A 10,956-nucleotide genomic window follows, 5' to 3' on the forward strand; every position below is an offset into this window, starting at 1 on the left:
GGGGGCGGCTCTCGGTGGCGTTTCCAACCAATCAGCGCGCCGGGCTCGGGACAGCGGCTCCCACGGGGCCAGCGGAGCTTTCAGGTCAGACGCGGAGCAGCTCCGGGAGTTCTCAGAAGAGAAGGAAGCGAGGAAAAGTTTGGAGTGTGTGTCAGCAGCAGCGGCAGCGGCGGTTCAGCGTGTATCCGCAGCCCGAGACAGGCTCTATCTGCGGCGCAGAGGCGGTGCAATCCTCAGCAGTGTTCTGAGACTGTACGGCCACGATCGCTTCCAGCCAGCCGGACAGACGGACTGACAGACAGACAGACGGACTGACAGACAGACAGACAGACAGACAAACAGCCTTTCTGGACTAACACACAGCTTTTATGACATGATCCGTCAAAGCGCTGCTTCCGACCTGTAAACCTGCACACGTTCCTCAGCCATTCTGACCCTGAAAGTTGGACGTAACACAGACTGAAGGGGAATTACAACACTGAAACAAGAAAGCATGACGGCCGATAAAGAGAAAAAGAGGTAAGACATTTATGTTATTTTTTATTTTTTTAATATATTTTTTAATTTCCCATCGGTTATGAGTTCATTAATTGATCCGCGCCTTGCAGATAATGGTGTGTGTTTGTCCAGTCGGCCCCTGCCTGTGCAGAGACCTGTTGCATGTGACTTGGCCTGCATAGTTGTTCTAAATCTCAGTCCCAGCCAGTGGCTTCATATGGCGTTCATAACGCGAAATAAAAAGCTTAATGTGTTATTAATGCAGAGATGGCCCGTTGACATTGAGATTGCTACATACAGACCGTGAGTTTAACTAGTTTAATTCAGATTTTTTTTTAATGTCATGCAAACTTGAAGGACTCTTAAGACTTGTTTCTAATGAGTGAAAACATGCAGAGTCCTGTCAAAAAAACTCCAAATGTTAAACTAAAATCTGAGGACATGTCGGATCCAGAAGGGCATTATCTCAGCTGTCTTTTAATTGCTTTTATAGGTCGCAGCAAATGCATATTTTACCTATATAAGCTATACATATATATATATATTCCCTATTTCAATTACTATTTGATGTCATTGAATCCTTCTGTACAGTGGCACTCATCCGTAGGAAATACAAGCAAATATGTAAATAAAGTTCCTTATAAAGGGAGATAGTTCTTTACATGGGTTGCAGATTCTAGGGGATCAGTTCCTTGGGTGTTTATGTAGCTCAGCAGCGGCTCAGGGGCAAGAGGAAGTACATTTTAGTGATATTGTTATTAAAATTAAAAAAGAAAAGTGCATGAAAGCTGGGGCTTGTCGACACAAAAGCTTCAATTTCCAGCAAAGCCACTTCTTAACCTCTACCCTTCTTTCATCAGCAATCACCAATCAGTCCTGACAGTATAGATATCAGACTGCCTAGTAAGGAAGTTCCAGAAATCTGGTAGTAGCTGTGCAGTATAGTGTGCTTTCCTGGGGAGGAGATTACAGCTGGACTCAAAAACTGCTGCCACATATTTGGTGATTTATCTGGCAGCAGCCAAGACATTTTTCAGTCTGCTTAGTAGAGCTGGGCAATATGGGGAAAATCAAATACCACGATATTTTGGACCAATTACACCGATATCGACATTGGAGGGTTTACATAATGGGAGTTTTGTAAATAATCCGCAGTAACATGAATCTTTTTGCACTATTCCTTCCCTCTCTTCAATTGTTATTTCATATTTCTTCTAAATTTGTATTCTATTGTGTTGTAATACTGTATACTTAACAATATTTTTTTATATTTCTTACTGACCTTTCTGTTTTTATTCTTTATAAGTTAAAGGAGAATTCCGGGTGATATCAACACGTAGCTCTGTTGTTTGTACATTTGGAGGTCTGTGAGTAGAGAGGAAAATGAAACCAATCCACGGTGCTCCACCGTGTTACCCTCCCTCTAGAGTTAGCACCAATGGGCTCAGACAGGGCAAGGGGTTTTCTTATTAAGGTATTTATTGTTTGGCACATAGAAAGTATACAGTCACAGGAACAGTTACATGATGAACATCCCTCCTCCCCCTACCCTCACAGCATAAACCTTCAAGGAAACAATGATGAAAATCAATCAAACAAAGACAGTGGTAATCCTGTTTATTTTCTAAGACATGTCAGCTTCCACAAGCCGCCATTCAAATGTAATCATTAATTTCAGTCTGGTCACTTTCTGGGAACTGCATAGAAGTGTCCCATATCTCTGGGAAGTTATTTAGTTTCCCTTTGGCAACATAAGTTATTTCCTCCAGCGCCGAGCATGACGCCATTTCTGGTAACCACATTCCAGGTGTAGGGCCGTCCATACTTTTCCACCTCAATGCAATCACTGCATGCATAGATCGATCATAGGTGCATTTTTGCGGCCCCGTGCAAAGTGATCAGGGTAAATACCTCATATACAGAGCTTTTCCTCGGGTGGAGCCACCATATTAGTCACATATGAAATCATATGGGTTACATCTTTCCAAAATGACGGGACTCTTTGGCACTCCCACATGCAGCGCAACAAAGTGCCAACGCGATCACTACATACAGTACAGCTGTCAGGAATGTTAGGGTTATAGCGAGGGAGTTTTACAGGTGCCACGTAAGTTCGGAATAGTCACTTGCATTGTATTGTGTTTCAGTTTCAGTTTTCTAGACAGCTGCTTAGAAGAAGCCATTGTGCTGATTGTTGGGGGGGGGGGGGGGGGGGGGGGGGGTCAGATGAGTTTGGACATTTAAATCACCTGGTCCTTGCAGACGATGATTGAGAACAATCCATGACACTGTCAGGTCGCTTTCCAAAGGGGGGGGGGGGGTGGATGCTATAAACTGCAGGGTGCCCAAACTTTTGCAGATGCCATTTTTTTAGTTTTCTGTTATTTTGAAAGTGTAAATGATGGAAATAAAATCTAACTTTTTGTGACATATTATACGAATGTCTAATCCGTCATTTGATGCCTTTTGGAGATTTTTTCCATCTTTTCTTGGCTTCTTTATGCACATTAATACAAATTTGTACCTGGGGTGCCCAAACTTCCGAACCCCACTGTAGAGGTGTGTGCCTCCTGCCAAACACAGGGAGTATTCTTTAAAAATGTTTTTTTTTAGTCTGCTTCTTTATTTTTAAAAAAAAATTAGAATACAAGTAGTACTGAAGAGGTAGACCCAATGTTGTAGTACGTTCAAAAGTAGGCCACGCTTGAGGATCAGGAGCAGAGAAATCAAACAGTGCTGTACATAGCTGTGCTGCCCAGTAATACCATTGTAAATTAGGGACTTGAGAGGATTTTGGGCAAATTTGACATTTTAAGAACATTCATGCTGCCTAAAATGGAAATGGGCATAGGCATCCATCTGTTCAAAGATTCAGTAACAGACTGTACTAAAGGATCATAATTAGAAGCAACACTATTTCCAATTTCTGGAACTATATTAATCTCCAAGTATGTAAACTCCTTCTGAGGAGGTGAGACAAGAGTGAGTTTTGTCTCTCATTCTTATTCAAAAGCAAAACGGGGGATTTGGAGTTGTTAACCTTATATCCAGGAAGTTTCCCAAAAGATTCTATTACACTAACCAGTGTTGGTATAGATGATGCCAGATTGGACAAATAAATGATAACATCATCCGCAAAGAGTGAGATTATATGCTGTGTTTCTTCTATTTCCACCCGTAGGATTCTTGCATGTTGCCGGTTGGCTAGTGGCTCAATAGCAAACAAAAGTAGGAGCGGGGACAAGGGGCAGCCTGGTCGCGGGCCTCTGAGTGATCTGAAGGGTTGGCATATCTGGTGGTTTGTCAATATCTCAGCTGTAGGATCTGTATATAGAAACTAACAGGGATAGTTTTAAACTTGTTTTTAGCCTCTAAACATGTTCAAAATGCAAACACACTGAATCTGACTGCTGGAGATGTGACAGAAATGCATGAAAGTTAATTCAGGTGTGTTTAGTTTCTTTTGTTGAGAGGCTGTTAGAGAGCTTATGGGCCGTCTACAAACTACAGAAAAGAGATACAACATAAATATGGAGGCTATCAATTAAATGATTAAATAAGTTAGTGTCTCCAAACTTACCTCAATATAACTTGTCTCCTGCTAGTTGTCCTACAGTTCTTACCCGTTCTTACTCAGATAAAATATATTTCATCTCATTTCTGTGTTGTAGTTTGTAGACGGTCCCTAAGCTCTCCTCACAGTATCAACACAGGAACTCAACACAGCTGAATTAACTTTCATGCATTTCTGTCAAATCTACAGCAGTCTGATTCACATTGTTCACTCGGAAAGAATAACTGCACATGGCCAGGCACTGGTAATGACATTTTGAGCACGTTAAGAGGCTAAAATTACGTTTAAAACTTGCCCTGTTTTAAGCCCGTAGGGTGCTAACTCTGGCAGGAGGATAACACGGGGTAGTCAGCACCGATCGGTTTCGTTTTTCTCTCTACTCACAGCGCTCCAGATACACAAACAACAGAGCCACGTGTTGAAATCGACCGGAATTCTCATTTGAGTGAGTGTTGTACTTTGAGAGTAAACATTAACAAAAGTCAAATTCCTTGTTTGTTTACGCAAACCTGGATCAATAAAGCTGATTCTGATTATTGTTTTAATGACTAAGTGGGTAAAGGCAAATAAAAGAACAGCCAGAAGTGTCTGGTAGGTTCAAAAAATGATGAATCACTTTACTGTAACACAGCCTTTGAAACCAGGAAAAGACACTTATACCATTTTACGATATCTAAATTTTAAGACGATATCTTGTCTCGTGTGATGGAATCCATTTATTGACATATTGCCCAGACCTAAAACCCCGGACAGTGTTTCCTCCTGAAAACCAGCCCGCCACACACGGATCTACACAATGCTACTCTGGGCTACACACCAGGGGAACACAACATGTTTAACAATCACAGAGCTAGGACCGGGAGATATGGAGAAACAACTAATATCCCAATATTCTTGATCAAATACATTGATGTCGATACTGTGATGAAATTTTAGGATTGCCGGTTACTGCTTTCACTCAATGTATTTTAAGAGATTTTAGATAAATGTTCATCAATAATTTAGTAAACAGTTTTAAGTGAAATTATCGAGCAAAAATAGATAATTCTTTCCCCAGCTGTTCCCCAAAGCCCAACATTTCAGGACGTCATCTTGGGCTTTGGGAAACACGGTGTGACGTTTTTTTTTTACCATTTTCTGACATTTTATAGACCGAACAACTAATCCACTAATGGAGTGAATAATCTACAGATGAATCATGAATGAAAGTAATCTTTAGTTGCAGCCCCATGAGTTATCACACCTGTTAATGGGAAAGAGATTAACACCTCACATGTGGAAATTCTTTAATTTAATTGGCCCTTTTGTTGCAGATGTGGACTTGCTGCGGTGGAAACAAAAACAAATGTGACATTTACATTTTGAGACTCTTTTTGATTTTCTGTAAAAAAAAAAGAAGTAAAGAAGAGTGATAAATATCTAGCTACTTTCACACTAAGCAGAAGAACATAGATTTGAATCAGCAGAGTAGTGTTTGCCTGACGCCTTCGTGTCTGTCCGTCCAACCCTTGTGACTCTCTTCTGTCCGGCTCTTATCTCACCATCGCTATCAGATCAGGCGCAACATGAACAGAGCAGGTATTAAGACGGAGGACAGGGATACTGGACCTTCTGTCTTCGGGGATGAAAGAGCAAACGTAACATTAAGAGGCAGAAAGTGAGAGGAGTACAGCGCTGTGTTCAAAATCGCATACTGTTCGTACGAAGTATGACAGAGAATTGTAATTTGTAGTTGGTAGTTTGTAGTTTATTGGTGTGAACAGGTGAAGTCACATGACAGACCATGTTAAGCTGTGAATCAATCAGTCAAACCCAATATAATGACAACAATAGGAACTAACCAGCAACATATTCATACCAAACATCTTTAAACCTCTTGTTTAGGCAGAGCAGCCTGTCCTCTCATTTATTTTTATCATTTAATTTTCTCATTTATCAATAAGGGATTGTTACATCATTGGTGCTTCCACCGGGGAGCTGTCGGCCATTTTAGATAAGAAGGAGACCTGAAAGTGTGTGTGTGCGTGTGTGTGTGTGTGTGTGTGTGTGTGTGTTCTGTCTCCTCATTTCCCCTCTGTTAGTGTGTCTGTATTACACAGTAGCACATTGTCGTTGCTGCTGCCTGGAAGTCATAACTGCTCTGATAAGTTGTGTAATTGACGACGGCTGCTCGGCAAACACACGGTGTGTTTGTTTGAGAAGCAGCGCTTCAGATTAATTTCATCGCTATACCTCCTGTTGATATCAGAGGATGAACTCAATGGAATGTCTTCATCTGTTTGATCCTTTGCTGTTACACAAACGTTAGAGACAACTTTTTCTAGTTTTTTGTTGAGCATGATTCTTGTCAACCAAGATCTGCTTCAACAAGAAGACGATGCTGTATGTGCACGAAAGAAATGATACACAATGTAGCGCTAGACGTCCTGAAAACACACACACACACACAAAACACACAAAACACACAAAACACACAAAACACCATCTTTTGGCACTTCAAGGACTCCGTATCTTTGAGAAATCCTGATACACAATAACGGAGTTTCCTCTGTCGACTGCCTTATCTTTGATGTAAGAAGTTACTTCCACTTAACAAGGAGAGACTAGGAATGAAAGGTAAAAACTACTCGGGTGGTTCAAGACAGAAAAACGCGTAACTGCAGGGCACGAAGCTGGTCTGCTGGCTGTTAGACTTGAGAAAAACAGACTTTTTGTGGGGTTGGTAATGAGCTCAAATCACTCTCCCCTGCTAGACCACCACTTTCTCTCAACGGGATTTCATCCGGTTTTGCAGTAAAGTAGCAAAAAGTGTGCAGTGTCATCGCTTTGACACGAACCCTACACATCAGTGTTAAACTGTGAAAATGTCTGATCAAACATTCTGTGTGAAGTGTGATTTCCCCCAAACTGTTAAATGTATTAAAACAGCCATTTACACCAGTGGTCACACCAGTGGTTCTTAAACGTTTTGCAATGCCCCCCCCCCCCCCGGTGAAATATTCTCTGTACCAAGTACAAGAAAAAGAAGAAGAATGCTTTTTATTGTCATTATACACAAGTGGAGTACCTGAGATTGAACAAGATCGAATAGGAAAATTAAAATATAAAATATAAGTAGCGCAGAAGAAGAAAAAAAAGAAAAGTGGACAGTTCCTGAGAGCAATTATATACATAGTATATAAAATATTATGAAAGATAAATGGTTTGCATACACATTATGCAAATAATATAGTTATTGGTGTATCAAAAGTCTTGAATGTTAAATATTGCACAGTAATGAAACTAAATGGCTATAAATAGTGGGACATTACAGCGCTGCACCCATATTTTTTCAGGGAACTATCCATGACTGATATTTTTAAATTAACATATTTTAAAAGAAAATCTCACGTACCCCCTGCAGTGCTCCTCAGTACCCCTAGGAGTACATGTACCCCCACGAGAGAAACACCGATTTAGACCACAGGTTCAGATATGTCGACGCATTTAAAGTTTGCTTTACGTTTCCGTGTCAGTCCGTCGGGAGGAAGATCTTGTAGTTTTGAAAACGTTGCCCTTTCAAAAGTAAAAAAGAAATAAATTAGTTAAATTAGTATTATGTGTACTGGAGTAATGAATCAAGTCAGAAGTAGGGCTATTTTCTTATAGACTTCAAAAGAAAAGGACTTCTTTTGAGAGTTGCCTGCTGGGAAATAAGAGTAAAAATGAGAGAGTGAAAGTAAGAGAGTGAAAATAAGAAAGTGAAAGTAAGAGTGCAGATTTTTTTGTGCATACAAGCAACGTAACAACATATCCACAGATGTAGGTTGGACAGGACCAATTTAGTGAGAAACAAATCAGACAGAAGTGCTCATAACTGTATGTTACTACAGCTTGGACTACTGGTGATGCACGGAGCAGCCATGTTGGATTTTGAGCTCAGGCTACCAGTTACGAGCTCTGAAATCTCAGTCGGGGGGGCGTGTAGGCATTTCCAGGGTTGTTCAGGTGCCGCCAGAGGTTTTGCCGGATGTCCGCCATCTTCTGCTTTCTTTATGTTGGCGCTCTGAACTCCAGTAGATTCATGAGGACTATGGTTACCTGGTCCTCAGAGCTCTGCAGGGTAAATCCAGACTATCTGTCCAATCTGAGGTTTTTTGTCACATGACTAAACAACCTTTGAACGTACACGTTACACCTAAACAAGGCTATTTTGCAGCGGCACCGTGGCTCCGTCTGGCAGAAATGCCAATAAACCAGAGCATGTTTCTCTCCCTACCCAGAAGGCTGTGTGGACTAGCCAGACCTCCTTGTGCAGCGCTGTGGAGGAAGGTCTGGCAATGCAAGACTAGGGGGGGAATATTTCCAACTTCGACCTCTTAAAATCCAACTTCCAAGTACAAAGGGAACGCACCATAACCCCAGTTAACAGCTTCAGTCACCTCTTACCAAATGTGACACGGGAACATAACCCAATACAAGTGTTTCTCACCTTACGTTTCCCCTGCTGACTACATTAAATAGGTTTTGTTTTACGACCCCTGACTGATACCAGAAATAAATTGAATGCCTGTGAGGAACCCCAGTCACTTCTTTCAACACGCGAGTCGGCTGGAAACAATGTTCAAAGGTCAGAGTCCAGGGCAGCTGCCAGGCACATATACATTACATGTGGAGAGATGGATCCATACGGGTGTGTTTTCTCTCTCTTTTCAAGACCTCTTGGGTGGACTAAGAATGTGGGATCTGAAAAATATTAATTAAAATACTGTAGCTATCGTCATCTAGCCATTTTTCCTATTTACTGTAGCGTTACGTGTCTTTAAAAAGCTACATTAGGAGATGAATTCACATAAGATTGTATTTTCAAAGGAGATATAGGTTGCATTTCGCACTAAGATACAAAAGCAAGCATTAGAAGGCTTAAAGTAGTATGTGCATTAGAGCCCATTATTGTTAGTCTGTCCACCAGAGGACGCTCTACAACGTCCCTGTTGGCCACTCTCTTATTTTTGTTAATGTGTTTTTATTCAAAGGACTTTAAGTTTCATATCTTAAGTTTGTATTTTTATACATTTTATTCATCAGAACTTTAATATATTTTGATGTTCCTCTGTTATGTTGTGACAATAAAACAAATTATCATATTATTTTAGTGAGAACTCATACATAACTACAAATAACTAATGTTAGGGAAATCTGTTCATGTTTTGTTACAAGTTTCTGGATTTATTTATAAAATATATATATATATATATATATATATATATATATATATATTTATATATATATATATTTTGGAATATCAGATTTTTAAATATCCAAATATTTGTATCGGTATCTGCCTTAAAAAAATCCTGTATCAGTCGGGCTCTAATGTGCATGACAGCATACTGGAGGAAAAATTAAAAATAATTTAAAATGGCAAATCTTCCCCTGTCAGTTTTTCTTGCGTTACAGCTTTGTTCTCCACCATCTCCGGTCTGGTGCCATCAGTTTTATCAGTTTTATCATCTTTTGAGAAATAGTTTGTATTTCCTGTTTAACAAGGTATCTTATCACCGTCGCACTAAAGCTCACTCTTGTGGGAATTACTAGAATTGGTCTTTGTAAATAATAGAGTGCGGTCTAGACTTACTCTACCTGTAAAGTGTCTTGAGATAACTCTTACGTTATGATTTGATACTATAAATAACATTTAATTGGATTTAATCTTAGCTCAGGATCCACTGACTCCTACTTTTGGAAGCTTTCAGCTGCGTCTTCCTCTGCTCCAGTTGGCATGACGTGTTTTTCCTCCGAGAAAACTCCCTTAGCGTAGGAATACCATGAGATAAGGGAGTGTCCCACTCTGGCCTCCTTTAAGAGCCAGGTAAAGCTGTGGCTTAGAGCTAACCAAACGTGTAACCACCGCTAACTAACTTGTATTTCTATTTTTCTATGAATGAATCGTCTTGTTTTTCTTTTTTTCTTGTTGTCTTGTTGATTTTCTTATTTTTATATCCTATGTCTTTTGTGTAAACTCCAACCTGCCTATTGGACTGCAGATGGAAATTAGCCCTTGGGCTACAATCTGGCACATTTACATGTACTGTTGTGCATGTTCATCAATGTGCATTGTCCTGAATGAATAAATAAATAAATAAAATAAAATAAAAAATAGATGTGTTTGAATGCACGTGAAAATAAAAGTAAGTGGACCTTGGGATACTATATATTTTTTGTTAAACAGGAAATACAAACTGAACGTCACGGCTCTTGTTTAGATAACGGTCCATGATGTAACCGACGCCAAGGTCAACAGTGATGATGGGGGCTGTAAATAGTTTCATCTTTCATGTGAAAAAACTATTGAGTTAACTATTGTTGAGTTAGGGTTATTTTTGTTAAACTACGATTCCAAAAGGCCAAGCGTGAACTCTTACGTGCAAGTTGATTTCATCTGGTTTCGCCATAAAGTAGCAGAAACATGTTAAATAACACTGTTAAATATGTTAAAACAATTCCATAAGAACTTGTATGAACATCCGACCTTCTGGCAGGTGCAGGGCAGGTATAAGGAGGCTGGAGGGATTGAGTGCAGAATGTGCAAAAATATAATGATATCAATATATAATGGAGTGGATTCCTTCTATGCATGCTTGGTTCCTGGTGCAAATGTTAAAGCATGAGTTTTAATCACTTACATGATCTTTAAGGTTTAAAATGTCTCCTAAACACAGATCTTGACCCGTTTTCAAAGTGTTTTATATCACAAATATGGATTCCTTTCAAACAAATTGCCCAAAAATAACATGGATGATTCCATACAACGTTCTTCAGAAAAATTATATATATATATATATATATATATACACTCACCGGCCACTTTATTAGGTACCCCATGCTAGTAACGGGTTGGACCC

General features: G+C 39.9%; 1 protein-coding gene across 1 annotated transcript in view; it reads left to right on the forward strand.

Annotated features, from left to right (window-relative positions):
* Positions 1 to 55: 55 nt before the first annotated feature.
* The window catches only part of epas1b (endothelial PAS domain protein 1b), a 62,369-nt gene continuing 51,468 nt past the window's right edge, over positions 56 to 10,956 (forward strand). The window contains exons 1-2 of the mRNA XM_034898120.1: positions 56 to 279; positions 324 to 519. Coding sequence (XP_034754011.1) covers positions 494 to 519 — 26 coding nt within the window. The 5' untranslated portion in view covers positions 56 to 279; positions 324 to 493. The remainder of the gene's footprint in view (positions 280 to 323; positions 520 to 10,956) is intronic.

The sequence above is a fragment of the Etheostoma cragini genome, chromosome 17 (assembly GCF_013103735.1).
Source record: "Etheostoma cragini isolate CJK2018 chromosome 17, CSU_Ecrag_1.0, whole genome shotgun sequence".
Classification (NCBI taxonomy): domain Eukaryota; kingdom Metazoa; phylum Chordata; class Actinopteri; order Perciformes; family Percidae; genus Etheostoma; species Etheostoma cragini.